The sequence below is a fragment of the Branchiostoma floridae genome, chromosome 1 (assembly GCF_000003815.2).
Source record: "Branchiostoma floridae strain S238N-H82 chromosome 1, Bfl_VNyyK, whole genome shotgun sequence".
In the NCBI taxonomy this organism is placed as follows: domain Eukaryota; kingdom Metazoa; phylum Chordata; class Leptocardii; order Amphioxiformes; family Branchiostomatidae; genus Branchiostoma; species Branchiostoma floridae.
The window spans coordinates 27378996-27396772 of record NC_049979.1 but is presented as its reverse complement, the minus strand read 5'-3'; the positions used below and the strand labels follow the sequence as shown (position 1 = coordinate 27396772).

Below are 17777 nucleotides of genomic sequence, written 5' to 3'. Positions count from 1 at the left end.
GGCCTTGAATCTTTCAATGACGATAACTAACGTTACACATTATAGAATGGTGAACTTCCGTGATATTCGGGATGCAGGTAGGAGGGATGTTACAATGGATTGGGGATGGCGGAATTGTCTAACTTCGGTGTTTGTCACGGTGGCACTTCAATACATCTAACGCGTGTAATTAATGTCAGGTGGAACATTTACAGATATCAATAATGCAAATAAGGGCCTAATTTGCATAATCCATGCGAAAGTGCCCTGTATAATAGTTACCTTTGCCAAGAAGGTTTTGGGGATATTTTGTATGTGCGTAAACGTAGGTCTTGTTGAGACCTCAAAATGATTTCACACACACACACCTTTCTTAGCTGCGCTTCCGGTTTTAATATTTTGTGTTCTGGATAGCTGTTTGAAAGTCGTGTAGCCTTGGCCCCTTCCCTAGCGACTTTTTTAGAACTACAGGTAACGATTTTTGACGGATCGTCATGAGCGTGTACATAATCATAGGCTGCTTATGAAAATAAGCAAATCAGCCTCTGATTAGCATAATTAATCAGGAAACTTTATGAGTAGGCTCCATTCCATGGGAGGGCACTTAAACATGTAGCATGTGTAACTGAGAAAGAGAGAAATGCCGATATATATCAACTATACAAATAGTTCAAATTTGCATGATTAATGAATGAATGAAGACCTTTATTGTACATTCATACCCACTGGGTTTAGTGCAGGTCACAACAAATGATACAACATGATATGACAAAATGCTTTTATTTCATAGTGGTAAACAATGGGAATTTCATCATTTCCATTATTGTTAGTAAATCAGGCAAAAGTCAGGCAAAAATGCACCTGACACACCGCTCCCTACCCTGGGAAAACACAGACCCCTTCGTGGCGCGCAAGGCCTAGTTTACCGATCCCCGCCACACGCGCGCACGGAACACCCGCCGCCCAACACCCGCCGGCCCCACAAACCAGCTGGCCTCAACTATCGCTTTGCCTCTTACGAGCGATAGTCGGGGGCCGGTGTAAGTGGGGCCAGCTGGTAGTGGGGCGGGTGCATAGAGGCGGGGGGGCGCGTGTTAGGCAGGAGATCGATAACTCTTATTTGCGAAGCTTCTCGAGCTGGTTTCCCAGGGTAACCGCTCCCTGTCAGATGATTTGCATTTTGATGAAGGTACGGGTTCGTGGAACTCCAGTTTAGATTTATGAGGACCAGCCCTTCTGCCATGCCACTCGCCACGTTGTAAAGATGGTGACTGTCGTCTGGTCCAGGTCATTGAACCCTAATTACCCCAAACAGCAAATACTATCAAAGCAACAGGATACGATTTTGGAAACCGTGAGTCAGACGTTCCAGATACACTGTTAAACATCCGTCAGTTACCTGAAACGTTTGGCCGTTTCCTATAAACCAGGAATCCAGTCTCCTTGTGGCACGGCCTACCGTAGTACGTGTAGGCTCGCTACGGGGCCAGTGCAGATCTCAGCCGCCGGGGTAATCGGCCACACCCGGTAGGATTTTCACGCGGTAGGACTAGATATAACGTCCTTGCCCAGAGGGATTATTAGCCGGCAATTAACTCCCACTGGGCAAAGTCTAACCGCGTGAAAATCCTACCGGGTGTGAATGTTTACCCCGGCGGCTGAGAGCTTCACTGGCCCCATAGCAAGCCTACACTTACTACGGTAGGCCGTGCCACAAGGAGACTGGATTCCAGGTTAGCCGTTTCCAAAATCATATCCAGTTGCTTGTCAATGAGTATTTGCTATTTGGCGTATCTTATTGCCTGGATGTCTAACCTTCATCGAGGGGTCATGGACCTTAGTTAGTCGTTTGGACCATCGCGTATTGTACCCAGGGTGTACAAGTGCTATACATGAATAGGACAGATTGAAATCGGGATCTGCCCTAGGACTATTCTCTCACAAACCTCAAATCTATTGAAACAACAACGTATGGAAACAACAATATTCATAGAAACCATGATTTTATTAATATTTATAAATACAGAATTGGAATCTGAAATTCTATAAGACTTGCAAGTTCCAAACTGTCAATACAGCAAATGTTCAAGCATTTTTTCTAACACTTTAACGTACTATATACTACTCATAATAGCCTAGAGCAACAACTCAGTCTATAGATTTACATACGAGGGGCGTTCACTAAGTAATGCCCCTGACCCATTTCCCATAGCAGGATATTAATGAAACTTGGCACAGTTATTAGTCTTTCTCTTCATAGGAACCACCCAGAGTTATGCATTTCTCCCATCGTTTGATGCAGCTCTGGACACCGTTTTTGTAGGACACCCCAGGTTGGTCCTCCAATTGCCTCATCAATGGCAGAAGAGGGACGACCTAATCTCCAAGCAGATCCTACGGTAGCATAAGATAGTATCAAAAGCTGGCAGAGGAGTGAAGCCGGCTTAGGAGTAGTTTGGCTACCGGGGATCTGCCTCCACTGAAACAGGGAGGAGCATTTCTATTCAACAATGGTGTTGCTGCCCCTCCCTGTGGCCATGTGCTAATGATTTTACGAGCGACTTACACCAGTGACCAGCACATGTCCCAGTTGGAAGTCAGCACCAAACAGGAAGGAGGGCAATTAGCACCTACACTTCAAGCACAGTTTGAATGGGAAACAATTGGATGTTAATAGCCTTTGTTCTAGCCGACTGGAGGCAGATTCTATATGGCAAATGTACACCACTTGACTGACAACACTCCTTGGCCATCTTTTGCCATTGTAGGATCTGCTTGGAGATTAGGACGACCAGGTCTGGGAGCTGTTTCCACAGACTTCCGGCCATGTTTGAATTCAGGATGCCAGCGTATTACAAGGTCATATGATGGGGCATCATCACCATAAGTTTCTTTCATTTCATCAAAAGTCTTCTTTGGTGTGCGTCCTTTCAATTACAAAAAACGGATCACTGCGCGCCACTCAACTGGTTCCATTTTACACATGGGCTATTTCGCACCTGACTCAGTTCAAACACAAGTAAATCAGAAACCATAATTAGTTCAGAGCTGTTTTTTGCAACATAATCTATAAAGATATGAATCATTACACATACAAAATTTCATTTAGATCAGACGACTGGAAGTGGGTCAGGGGCTACTTATTGCACGCCCCTCGTATCAGTGACATCTACATGCGACAATTAGGAGTTAGTCAGCCGGCTTTTTCCAGCAGATATGTAATAGCATCGATTTTTTTGGCCACTTCATTCTAGTGACGCAGAAGAAGAGTAATGGATGTCACTCGAGACGTCAAGTCATTGTGGTCATTAGTTTCCAATCGATGTCCTTTTGGAAATTAGTCGATAAATGGGTACTAAACTCTAGAAGGGCGTGTAATTTTCCGATGGATTATATAACACTGAATACATAATTAATATCTTGTTGTGAATTACCCAATGCGTGCTATACAATAGGACACCCAATATAAGATTTTAATGTACACCCTACTCATGCATTTCCTATGCGTATAAATACTACCGTCATCATGAATATTTTTCGGGGTAAATGAGGGGTGACATGAACACCAAGAAAAAGAACACATAAGAAGACGAGTTTTGGTTTTTCTGATCGCCCCTAGAGTTGGTTTGCTCATGATCAAATCTGCTTTCAAAATTCAGGGATGAAGTTAGTGCGTACATTGCATAGTAATTGCAAACAAAGTTGATATTAAAAAATGAGAGGTCCTTGAAATTGTTTGGATATGTTTCTAAATTCGATGTTCTCTTACATTTCAGTACCTTCACCAAGAATGTAGCTTCGCCAAGATGGTAATATTTTCCTCAACATTACCGCGTGCGTGTGTCTGTCTGTATGTCTATTGTGAACACGATAACTCCAGAATTCCTACATTGATTGTCTTTATATTTGGTTTAGGGATAGGTCTTGATGAGATCTCGAAATGATAAGATTTTGGGTCCTCAAGCGGACTTCTAAAGTACTGCAGTAGAACTTCAGGCTTTCATATCTCGTTTTTTTGACATACTATTGACACAATTTCTGGTTGGTAAATAGATGTTGCGGTCGGGAAGAAGTGACATAAGTTTGGGCCCTCTAGCAACTTCCTTTGGAACTGCAAGGTGCGTTTCAGTTGGTTTGCTGGCTCTTCTGTTGTTTCTGCATGGCATCCTTGAAGGGGTCGTTACTCGGAGGCTTGACCCGTGGTGTAAGGCAGCCCAGATGGTTTTTGTAGAGTTCATACATCATCTGCTGACCAACCATATCTTTGCTTGGGTTGGCTCGGCGAGCTTGGTACTTCTCGTAGTTGGGGTCCCCAAGGCGCTCGTGACTGAACAGGGCGTCCATGCACACGGCGATGCGGAGCCTCCCATATGCAGCATAATAAAACTCTGAAAACCAAAACCCACCACTGTCATTCTAGGCTACATGTATTTGCAAACGTATACTTTCTTCGGCATAATATTTGATACACAGTTTTCTATGTGTAGCTAATGCAAGGAAGTATCTGATATGATTTAAGCAATGTTGATTCGACTTCGGATTCGAATAGGAAGCAAGAGTGCGAATAAAAACATTTGGCAAAACAGAATGTGGTATATCGAACTATAGATTCTCCATTTTTGTTCTTCCATATCTTCTTTGACTTTTGAATTTTTTTAATCTACGACATACATTTGTATATATACTTATTCATTTTGCAGCTGCTTTACAGTATGGTCGAGAAGTCTTGTTTTGCAATTGGAAACGGGCAAAATGGACGCCCGAGGACGCCCAACATAATCAACATGATCTTACTATGTAAAATTTCATCATTATATGTAATTGTTTGAAATACCTCGATGCGCTGAAATTGCTAGAAGACGGTGAGGGTCGAACCCGACAGCTCTGACGTCAGCGGTGGACCCCAGCATGAAGTTCATCGCAAAATCCACCACGAAACAGTCTAAAGGTGAAATAATTTCATCAGGTTGGTATAGTAAGATGTAAGAGAACATAGACAGGGAAGACAACAGGTTGATCCGTTGGATCAAGGAAGCGGTCTGGATAAGGAAGACAACCCCAGTGATAAACCGGGACGAGGGGGGATTCAAGCTTAGCCACGTTCTCGCCGCAAAAGCGCCACCTACATCAGTTACATATAGCGGTGAAAAGCAGAACTCCAGTTAGAAGCTCAGAGGAAGATGTCTGAGAGACATCGAAACGTAACGTTATATTGCTTAAGAGTTTTGTACTAATTTATTGAAATTGAAATTGAAAGAAATGCATTCGATGACATTTTCTTACAGATATTGACGCATTCATAGGTAGATAGAATTGGTACTTGCTTTTTGGATTAGTTATACTTCAAACTATATACATTATATGAGATATGAGAAAGTATGTTTGAACCACATTGGCCCATTGTCTTTAACATATCTACTCACAGTACTCAGTGACTCACCTGGATATCCTGGTACTTGATAGTGGAAGCCAATCTCTCGGTAAATGCAGGTTTCGTCGCCTTCTCCCTTGTACTTAAAGATTTGTCCCATTATCTTGGTAAAGCCTTGTCCAGCTAGGCTAACCTGAAGAAAATAACAAACATAAGGTCAGTCTTGCAATATACGTCTTCATTTCCTAAACATAAAACAAAATTCTATCGCAAGTACTACATAATTCGACTACGCATCCCCCATGTGACCTATGTTTGAATGATGTTGACTAAAAGAATACTTCCGTCACAAATGTTCTATATTTGTAATAATTGTTCAAAGAACTGAAATTTGAAGATTGAACATGTTCGACAATATATTTCGGAAACCTTTTGGAAGTCACTGTGCAAAGAATTCTTTATCTAGAACCATCTTCAAATACATTTAAGTGATGTTTGCACTGTTTGGAATATTTGGAAATAGTTGCTACATTTTCTTAATTGTATATTTGGTTATTGACCCCACAAAAGTAGTTGCTAAACCAGTCCTTTCCTCTGCTTCTATATACAATGTATTTTGAATTCACAACTGGACACTATTGTAGTACTTGTGGCTCTTTTGTGTTATCTATGAATGATGACCTGGCATGCTTCCCGGTACTTCGCGGGGGCGGTGAATTGCTTTCTTCCCAGCCCACCGACACATTTACAAAACGCTAGCTAGACCTAAGGCGATAAAGAGACTTGAGAAAGATTTTCTTAGGCCACAGCAATTTTATTTGTTGCTTCTCGGATTCACCTGTCCAATTTTTGGTTTAATTTTCAAACCTGTAAATATTACCATTCAGAGCCACGTACACATAATTTCAGTCTAAAAACAACGGGATTCGTTGTATAAAACGCGCCATTTAACTCCAAGAGTCGTCAAGATGTTTTTTTTTTGGGGGGGGGGTATTTGCCATATATCTTCACCCCAACCTTTTGAAAAAAAATTCTTTTTTTTTCGACCTGTTGGTACAATTTTTTTCTATAAAAAAAACAGTAAATGAATTTGGAGAGGCCTTATTTATTGAATAGTGATTCGCTCGGACTCACCACATGTATATCAGTCTCATCCAACAGTGACACCAGCCGCTCCAAGTCACTTTTGCCGTCAACAAGATATTGGTCGTCGTCTGTGTACAGGAAGTACTCCGTCACCACTTGGGAAAGGCCAAGGTTCCGACCAGCAAAATATCCCTGGAAAAAGGTTAACACTCCCATCAGCTCATATACCATATTCAAAATATTGCAGGATGCATTACAACATGCAGTTAGCTAGATATTGGTCGTCGTCTGTGTACTGGGAGTATTCCGTCGCCACTTGGGAAAGGCCAAGGTTCCGACCAGCAAAATAGCCATGGAAAAAGGTTAACACTCTCATCAGCTCATGTATACATTGCCGGATGCAGTACAGTACCATTTCGAATTGATACCACTGCCTGGGGTTTGTGAGTCATCATCAACATACCTTGACGCTTCACCTCAAGTGAGTCAAGTGACGGCAAGCCATATTGGCCTCTTGTAGGACGCGAAAATGTGGTCGCCACAGTTTGAATTACATTTGCTATGTTTGTATGAAATGATGTGGTACAAGGTGCATCTCAATACCGATGCCACTACTATGATCAAACATGATCATTTTGTAATTCAGAATATTTTGCCTCATAATTCTACTTTTGAGTACAGCCTTAAAGGCTTACCGTGTAATTTGGCATCTTGTATTGGTGAACATTGTCGATGTCGACTGTCTTGTAGAAATCGTCTGGGCTGTCGTCGGCAACGACAATCCTGGTGCCCGGGTAGAACGAGTGGATGTTGTTGATGAGTCTGCGGAGGTTGGTGTAGCGGATGAAGGCCTTAACCACCACGGTGACTCTGTCCTGGAACTTTCCTGTGGAACAAACACGTTTTTGAATTTGCGTAGGACTGTTTCTTTACAAAATTCGATCCTAATATCTCCAAGTTTACAGTCAAACCCAATAAGTTACATATTTAAGTTAGACTAGAGTAGTCGCTTGCTACACTGTTTTAGTGCTTACCATTATTTATCTGTCTTTTTTCTTTTGTTACCTGCAATTAGCCCTCGGGCAAGAATTTGCAAGAAACTTATTGTTTTTAGCCCTGAAAAACGTATTTTGCAAGCACGTGCAAACTACAAAGAGATGTGCTGATATTAGGTACAAAACTTTGACCCATTTTTTTTAAAACCAAAATGTTCATTGAACCTCTTACTGGTAAAAAAAGGGACAACAACCCCACCATTATGCACCATCCCATTTGTTTGACAAAAAGATGTTTAGGAAACTCGTATTTTAACAATTTCACTCATAGCAAGTTATATCTTTCTTGTAGTCATCCATACTTAGTGGTGCGTACCTAAAGCCCGGACTTGGAATTGGACCTAAAAATGTTTAGGTCCAAGTCCCCCCCAAAAAAACCTAAATGTCTAGAGCCAAGTCCGGACTTGCAAAAAGCTATCTGTCACTTATATTCCCTTTTTTTGTTCTAAACCATCTAAAACCTTCCATAGACAGTGAAATTTGCACTGGAAAAAGACAAAACAACATTTCGTGTTTACACTGGCTGTGTATAATTAGCATGTAGTTTTCACATTGCATTTCAATTCTTGCTAACATGCAATTTTATATGCACCATCCCCCCTCCCCCTCAAAAAAAGAAAACTTTCTAGCGCACATGCATAATATGCAATGATGGGTTTAAGTCCGGACCTGAACCTGAACTGCTGGACCTGAATCCGGACCTGAACCTGAATATGAGTTTAGGTACGCACCACTATGACCATACTCCATGGTATACTTTGTAAGCTGTACAGAAATGAAACATATGTAATTGAAAAAAGTCTAAGTTGTTGACGTTAAAATCACCAGAAAGAATGCATGAAAACTTAATCAGTATTTCCATTTAAAAAATCACTGAATATACGCCCAGAGAAGGCAATTAATAATGGTATAGCTTATATTGTAGTGATGGAAATTGTAGTCTTAACCTTGATAAAATTAGCATTTTCTGTGACCAAGAACGCTTTATGTAAATGCGTGAATGAAAACTGCTACGTAATACGTAACATACATTCGCATAATTATACCACCACCTTAAAAAACGATGTTATAAAGGCCTTCTCAAGATTGTCTTCAACGCGTAAATATCTGAAGTGTATCACATTTAAGATTAGAACATTCGGTGTTTAATTTAAGACAATCTTGGGAAGACCTCTATACTAACGTGTTTTTTTTTAGGTGGCGGTATTATGGCATCTGGTGGAATTATGATAGTTGATGTTACAAATAGTGTCAACTTACCAGACCCGTACTCATACAACCATGGTAGCCTGTGCTGCTGTATGTGAATGGGTATTGTGACGTTGAATCCCTTGTAGTGGAGCTCGACTAGAATGAAGAGTAAAAAATTGTTTCAAAGAGCGATGTGCACGTGACACTGAAATATTCATTGGTACTTCGCGTGAAGCAAGTTCATACAAGGAAAAGTACTTCTAGTAATGCCTGCACTTGAAGTGTCAACGACCAATGGCATTATCTGATCGACAGTACATTTTCACGTGTTTGAATCGTCTATTGAATTTTACGTTTCACGCGTGGCACACGGCAAAACAGAGTTAGAATAGATTCGGCATAGAACTATGAAAATAATAACTTAGGTTCTTCCTCTAAACTAAAAGATTAACCATTTTTATCTACCTAGCGTATGACACTGTATTCTTTTATAACATTGTATGTTTGAAATTCTAGAAACGTTCATGATTGTTAGAAATCCATGTAATGCATTGTAAACGATATTTAGGCCACAGCAAGTAAATTTTATGGATGACATCCTCTGCAGACTGCGAAAATAGTGCGATAGGGCGAAAAAAAAAACAAGATGGGTGAAAAAAAAACAAGATGGCTACATTTTCGAAAATAGGCACCGTAAAGTTATGATGACTGATGTAAAAAGAACTAAAGGACAAAGCATGGTAACAGAGCCAACGATGCATTCATTCCTGTATTTAAGACATGTACTGGTGTGGTAAAAGTGACACTAGTGTGGTAGACTGACATCACCAACAAAGTTGGTATCCACACTCATAGCTTCCATATTGGTGTCACTTTTACAACTATCCAATAAGTTTCATTTCTACAACTACAGTCCTGGGTACCTCGCAAGTGTCACTTCTACAAGTACAATTATTAGGCTACAACACAATATATCATTTTGGTACTTTATCGCCATGTTGACCATCCCTGCAGAAGAAAAAAATCTTGTTTTTTTTTTCTGAAATCAGTCGAAAATTAATGCGCGCGCTGATAATCATAAAATTTACTTGCTGTGGCCTTACAAGACAGTATGTGAATGTATGTGCACCTCAGAGTAATGTATACAATCTGTATATGTATGCAAATTCATGTATCTATATATTCAGAGATTGAATCTTAGTGTATGGAGTCCCATCCATGATGAACATACACATGTGTAAAATGACAGTTATTACCAGCGCCAAGAAGGTTATATTTTGGGTAGCGTGTGTATGTATGTATGTATGTCTGTAGAAGACCACCAGAACTCAAGAACGCCTGAATGGATTGTATCAATATACGGTATGTGAGTAGGTCTTGTTGAGACCTAAAACGATAAGATTCTGGGCCTCCTAGCGGCCTCTTACGGTACTGCAGCGAAACTTCCTGGTTTGATATCTCGAGTTCTGGACATGCTGCGGCAATGATTTTTAAATGGTAGATAGCTCTTGATGTCAAGAGTAAGTGGTATAGGTATGGGCCCCGTAGCGGCTTGTTTTGGAACTGCAGGGCAGGTTTAGTGTCAGACTTTGAAAGGGAATAACTCAAGAAGGAGTTGACGGATTGTCATGATTTTTGGTATGTAGATAGCTTAAGTGATGCTTCATATAATGGCATATCAATTATGCAAATTGGTCTCTAATTTGCATAAGTAATTAGGAAATTTTATAAACACGCTCAGTTTCATTATGGGACGATTACAACATGTGACATTTGTAGCTGAGAAGGAGAAGAATATCTATTGATATATATTATGCAAAATGATGACCTAATTTGCATAATTACTGAGAAAATGCTATAATTTCATTGTGGTAAATGACAGTAACTTCTTGCTTGTAGCATTTGGAAGTTATGTACAGGTGAACATCGTTGAACATTGATTATGCAAATGAAATCCTCATTTGCATAAATTATCAGAAAATGCGATTAAAGTCTTCTTTCTTAACATAGATTGTGTACAAGAATACCTGGATGGATTGTATTGATATTTGATATGTGGGTAGGTCTAGATGAGACCTGGAAACGATTAGATTTTGGGCCCCCTAGCAGCCTGTAATGGGACTGCAGCAGAACTTCCTGGTTTGATATCTCAAGTTCTGAACATGCTGCGGCTGTGGTAGACAGCTCTTGATGCCGAGAGTAAATGGTGTAAGTTTGGACCCCTTAGCGGCTTGTTTTGGAACTGCAGGACAGGTTTAATGTCAGACTTTAAAAGGGAATAACTCAAGAAAGGATTGACGGATTGTCATGATTTTTGGTATGTAGATGTCTGACGTTATGCTACAGATAATGACATAATAATTATGCAAATTTGTATCTAATTTGAATAATTAATTAGGAAATTTGGTAAATTCGCTCAGTTCCATTATGGGACCATTTCAACATGTAACATTTGTAACTGAGAAGGACAGGAATATTGATTGATGTTTATTATGCAAAATAAAGTCCTAATTTGCATAATTAATGAGAAAATGCTATTATTTCATTGTGGTAAATGACATTTGCATAAGTTAGCAGAAAATGCGATAAAAGCCTTCTTTCTTAAAAGACGTCTGCTGTCTGGTGGAGGAGATGATCAGCTGATGTAATTTATGCAAATGAGAACCTTATTTGCATCAATGACAAACACAATTAATACAGCAGTTGTAAAGAAAGTTAGGCTTATTTGGCGAAGGTATGGGGTCGTGGAACTCTAGTTTATTAATCAATCAAAACAAACATACCCAAGTCAACCGTATTGGAATCAAACTCAATATTCTGGTAGACGATGTGTTGGAGTTGTAGATTCAGCTGAGACGGGTTGGTTGTGAGAATAGTCATGCGGCTGGTTTCAGACCCTTCCACCGAGACGTCTTCGACTCTGCCGAGCAAGTTAAAGACGCCTTTCCTTGCTCGGAGATGAACCTTCGAAAATGCCAAGAAAAAATGCTCAGTTTCTAAAGATAAAGGCTATAAAACAATCTAAGAACACCAGGCACTAGTACTAAGAATAAATGTGCTGTCGAAGAAGAAGAACATTATTTTTTTCAGATCGTTTCGGTGCGGTCAGGGACAATATCTAGATAAGGATTTAGAAAGAAAGTAAGTGGAACAAAATGTTACTACCATTGTCCATACATGCACAGTGATAGGGTCAATACATAAAAATGAACATTTTTTAATTTAAATCTTTAAGAACGACCAAATGATCAATATTGATTATATGATTTCTTATTGGTTTTTATACCTTCTTTGAAAGACGTCAAAGATCGAGGCAGACACTATCAACGCGCACGTCACTGCAATATGCAGTTTGAATATACCAGACAGGAATCTTTCAGAAAACAATAAACAGGCGACAGTATAATTCCGGACAAACACTCTAATTCCGGAAAACCTTAATAATTTCAAAATATATTGACCAGATGAATTAATATTTGTAGGTATTATATATCAAATGATAGTGAATACGTAGATTGCAATTAGATGTCTCTACGAAGAAAGGTCTGCAGGAAGACATCTAATTGCAACCTATGTATTCATCATCCTTTGATATATCATACCTACACAACGTGCAAATTGAATGAGGATGATGATGAATTGATTGATTGGCGTTAGGAGTATTTTTATGTATTGCATAATATGATATAGTTAAGAATGTTAATGATTGATTTATGCTAGTTGTCTGATCAACATTATCTGTATAATTTGTTGTTATGTATTTTATTCGATTGTGTGTAGAGGACTCCAGGAAGAATAGTTCAATGTAACTAATGGAGATTCCTAATAAACAAACAAACAAACAAACAATACAAATATAATTTAATCTGGTTAATCTATTTTAGAATGAATTAAGGTTTGCCGGAATTGAAGTGTTCGTCCAGAATTATACTGTCGCTTGTTGATATATAGTTTCAAGAAACAAAATTCACGTACCTTTAAGACAGTGGAGGATGTGATATCGTCACTGTCAAACCACTCAATACGAATGCCTAGAATTTTGAAAATACACAGAAAAAAAGACACATATTAAAATGAGGCAGCATGCCCGAATAAGTCCTGAAATAAATTGTTACATTGTGACAAGGTAATGAATTATGGTTTGATGTGTCAGTCCTATTGTTGTAACATATATATCACATCAATGCCATAATATGTGTGATTATATTTAGTCATTTACCAAACTTTCCTAATCATTTGCATTCCATGATGAAGGCACCTTTTTTCGCACTTTCGCATCATCCTTGGGGTTTGCAAAAGATGTCAATCATAGTCAAACCAACATGACCTTTGTTGCAATAGACCGACCCAAGGTTCCGCCTATCTCAGTCAATACGTAAAAATTCAAATATTTGACGGACACCGGGTAACTCACTCATTGGTCTAAACGCTAATTGCCATTCTCTCATTGGTTAAACTGCTATGTATGTAATTGTGATGGACAGCAAGTTGCAATGGACCGATCCCATGGCCCCGCCCATCTCAGTCAACACGTAGAAATGCAAATATTTGACGGACACAGGGTAACTCACTCATTGGTCTAAACGCTAATTACGTATACCGTTTTCTCATTGGTTAAACTGCTAATTACACATGTGATGGACAGTAAGTTGCAATAGACCGATCCTATGGTCCCACCCATCTTCGTCAAAATATAGAAATGCAAATATTTGACGGACACAAGGGAACTCACTCATTGGTTGAAACGCTAATAGCCGTTCTCTCATTGGTTAAACTGCTAATTGATTTAGTGATTCCCACCTGTCAGCTTTGTTGCCTGAAGAGGTCTGACGAAGACTCCGTGTGCAGGGTAGCTGATTGGCAGGAGGCCGTTTACCTGGTTGTGCACATATTTCAAGTCCATTTTCCTGAAACACCAAATCCCATGTATCATAAAAATTCAACTACGGAATATTGGACAAAAAATCGAGAAACTGCATGCATCCGATCCAATAGTTTTAGCTTTAGTGCTAATCATATATCAATAAGATAGATTTGCAACATACACGTTTGCACACAAATGTTCAATCCATTTTGGTCAATAAGTCAATGGTGTAATGTTGCGGTTCCGTTTGTTAAAAGGGAAGCAGGGAAGTAAATTTTATGGGTGACATCCTATACAGAGTGCAAAAATAATGAGATAGCGCGAAAAAAATAAGATGGGTAAATTAACAAGATGGCTAAATTTCCAAACACCATAAACGTCGTAACAAGATTTGTAGTGACAAAACGTGGTTTCGCAACTAACATTGAAGGTATTCATCCACTGCATTAAAGAACTGAACTATGTAGTAAAAATGATACTAGTGTGGTACATTGGTATCACTTAACAAGCTAGCAACTTTGTTTTCTGTAGCTTCCATATTGGTGGCACTTATCCAACAAGTTTCACTTCTGCAACTATAGTCATGGCTGCCTCTCTAGTGTCACTTCTATACAAGTGACAAGTGAAAAACAAAGATTCATTGGTTTACGCTTACATAGTTGAGAAAATTGATTTTTAAAAGGTACGACTGAAAGAATGTGCCTCCATGCATCGTTATCTATTATCATTCAACTTGCCTATACACCTTTCTCACGCGGCGGCCATGATAGATCGAAGAAGAGGTCAATGAGGCAAACTTATTTCTAAAATCAGGTCCCATTTAGTTTTCCCCCAAACCACACAAATTTTCATGATATAAGATAGAATAATAAATACTACAAGAAGTAGTATCCAGAAGTAAAGATTTATTCGTCTTCAATTTTTACAAGAAGTGTTATGCACCGAAAGATGTAGCAATTTAGAGTAGTGTAGACTGACCCCATGCTCCCTTAAGAGATGCAAAATAACAACATAATAATGCAAATTTTTAACGAATTTGCAGCCATTCACTTATTGGTCGATTTCCTAATTGGCAGGCTACCATTGGTCGAACTGCTAATTATGATGGACAGCCTTTTGTTTGCCACATTGAACTCGTTTTCGATCTATCATGGCCGCCGCGTGAGAAAGGTGTTGAGATATAAACCGAATTCTTACCGTCGTTCGTTTCGCTGTAAGCTTGCCTTCTGTTGTTTTTCCCGTTCAGCCCACTCCTCGGCGGGGTAAAACTGGCGATGCCAGCGGAACTGACAGTCACAAGGCTGCTTCTGAATAGAGCTGTGAAAAGGGAAAAAAGAGATACATAGATTATGCAAACCGTGTCCTAATTTGCATGATCAGGCTGGTCTTCGTCAACATCACCTACGGGTAAAAAGATTCTGAAAATCCTGACTCATCTTGATTCAAAATATATAGCTGAAACGCCCCTGCAGTATTATCAAAAGCCGGCGTGTACACTCAAGCATACCTTCTCGCGAGTTATGTTGTTAATCCACGTGCGAACAATTTGTTGTTGCTGTTAAACACTTGTAGTTCCTAGTGGTACATCGGTCAACAAGTTTCCATACTCAAGTTTACATGTAAGTAGCAGGATATATTTCTACAGGGATTTTATCGTGCTCAAGGCACCTCCGCAAACATTTACGTCCCTTCCGAAAGACGGTGCAGCTTCGATCGAGATGTCCTGACCCTGGACTGACCGCCAAGCAGATCTAGTGACAAGGCAATATCAATAGGGCTGACCCATGCAGTATCCAAAAGGCCACCGGAGACTCGTGTGCCTTGCCATCTATAGACCCCCAGTAAGGAAAAGGGGTCCTGCCGGGCAGTTTACGGGCTATTTCGGCACTTCCGAGTATGACCCCTACGTGGCCCCGTGGAACACTTAATGGATCCCGGTCGGACACCTGGTTGAATCTAATTCGGACTTAAAATGAACCCGGGACCCAGTAACAACTAGACGCCGTGACCTACCCGTGGGGAACACCGAGGGGTGCCCCTCGGTATCCGGCAGTCCACCGGGACAAATTTGTGGCTTCGGGGCCCGGCCGGGTCTACATCCCCGACGGGCATCGGTGGAATTGGGACCTAAGCCTTACACGGTGCACACACCAATTCTTCCGCGAGTGCGCGACAAAAATGTGACGAAAGGGTCTCGAGGGTCCGTGTTTGAGTTCAAATTTCTCATAATCTGCTGCGAAGTGGCATTTGGTACTTACGTGGCTAAAAAGCGTAAGAAGTGATGTGTTTTTGGTGTAAATTGGTTTTGAGCCCGAGTTCACTTCCTTGTATGTCTACGCGTTGGAAGTGATTCTCCTATTGACCCAGATTCCCCGTCCATATGCGGTCTGTGAGCACGGTGTTGCTATGCCTCGCGCGTCGGGTTATTGCAAAAATTTCAGTGTTACGATTTTATTTTTTTATTTTTTTGCTTGATTAATCTTAGATGTATTCTCCTTCCGACAATATCAGTCATTTTCACGACTAAAATATAGGTGATGGGTTTATTTCCACGTCAAAATTCCCCTTTTTTGCATACTTTTTTACGTGAAAAAACTTTTCTCCCCACAAATATTACGAAAAGTAGAGAGAATGAAGAAACTGGAACCCGGCTGTTCTTAAAGCTGGAGTGATACCCTTCATTCCAATATACGGCTTTTCTGCTTTAGATTTATTTTCTTGAAGAGACGACCTCTCGATTTGAGACCCCAAATAAACTGGGGTGTGCACCGTACAGTGACCTCAACTGTGAGAGTTGAGTCCCATGGCCATCCCGGGCTTACAAAAAGACATAACTTTAGCTTCTTGTCAAAAGTAATGAAATGATGAGACGTCCATACCTCTGAACCTCAACATCAAATATGATTTTCGGAGATCTCTCATTTCCCATTGGTTGCTGGATAGGCCGAAGGATTGTCTTTACTTCGTAACCAGCAGGAAGTTGGAGCTGTTCGGTGGATGCCAACTTTGCTAAAGTCTTTGGAGAAGCCACGCCATCAGGTGTGGAACTCAGATAGGTGAAAATGCTGCGAATCATGGACAAACGTTAAACAGTGGACATGATTGTGTAATAAGAATTCTCCTTCATCCTACTATATTCTACCAACCTGATGAAACTATTCTCGGAAGTAACAAGGCGTCTAATACAAATTGATCTAAGACAAGGGTTCTAAAACGACTCTGGTCTAGAAGGTTGAACAGAAAACAGTACACAGAGCACGGTATACAGAGCAGTAGATTCGTCATTTTTTGTCTTACTTCTTTGACTTTGAAATTGCATTCTACGTTATATAAGTATCCGTGTTTTTTTTAAATTTACAGCATGTATTTGCTGCTGCTTTCTGGCAATTTGCGGCGTGTTTTTTTGGAAACGGACGAAAATGGATGAGCGCTCGGATATCATCCACATACATAATCGAATCAAGATGGCCCAAAGCATGAAGTCCAAAGGCAACCCCTTCGACTCATCTATTACCATTCCCTACACTTAAGGTGCGCTCTCACTGCATTTGCGTCAAGCTTGCGTCACTGCGGTGTTCGAAAGATTCTCAACGAATCTCAAAAATAAAGAGCGAATTTTCTTACTTTTTTGTGCATTTTGTTGTCTTGTAAGTCATGCCTTAATACACAATGTCTAAATTATAAAAATTCGGAGAAAATAACAAAACAGTGACACAGTGAACGAACCCCGCAGTGACACAAGCGTGACGCAAGTGCAGTGAAAGTGCACCTTAACGTATGAATCGTTTAAATAATCTCCAAGCAGATTCCTCCGGTGGCATAAAACAGTAACATAAGCTGGGGAAGGACTTCAGCCGGCAGAGGGGTAAAATTGGCCACCGCGGAATCTGCAACAGAACGCACTGGTCAAAGGCAATTATCAGGCAATCAAACTGCGTTAGGAAGAAGGTGCTAATTACTCCGGGCGTGCGGGGCCAGGGATCCCGTCTCGGTCGGCTGCAAGAGTTCATTGTGTTTTCTGTGACATTTGGGGATCTTTTTTTTGTTTCTTTGGTGTCAATAACTGACTACGTACTGAAGGAAAACAACAGCAAAACGTCCGACGGAGCACGATGCGACGGGACGCAAGTGCAGTGGGGAGTCCTTCCCCAGCTTATGTTACCGGAGGAATCTGCTTGGAGATTACGTTTAAAGTCATATGATGGTCTTACCATCCCAGCAGAAACGCAGT

General features: G+C 40.4%; 1 protein-coding gene across 1 annotated transcript; it reads right to left on the bottom strand.

Annotated features, from left to right (window-relative positions):
• Positions 1 to 3584: 3584 nt before the first annotated feature.
• Positions 3585 to 17771, bottom strand: LOC118419014 (beta-1,4 N-acetylgalactosaminyltransferase 2-like). The gene is made up of 12 exons (XM_035825238.1): positions 17758 to 17771; positions 16426 to 16611; positions 14744 to 14863; positions 13483 to 13589; positions 12658 to 12713; positions 11466 to 11646; positions 8752 to 8838; positions 7132 to 7322; positions 6485 to 6628; positions 5420 to 5543; positions 4814 to 4921; positions 3585 to 4367 (listed from the first exon to the last, which is right to left on the bottom strand). Exons 2-12 carry the CDS (start codon positions 16473 to 16475, stop codon positions 4105 to 4107), a joined length of 1431 nt encoding a protein of 476 aa, XP_035681131.1. The 5' UTR covers positions 16476 to 16611; positions 17758 to 17771; the 3' UTR covers positions 3585 to 4104.
• Positions 17772 to 17777: the final 6 nt, after the last annotated feature.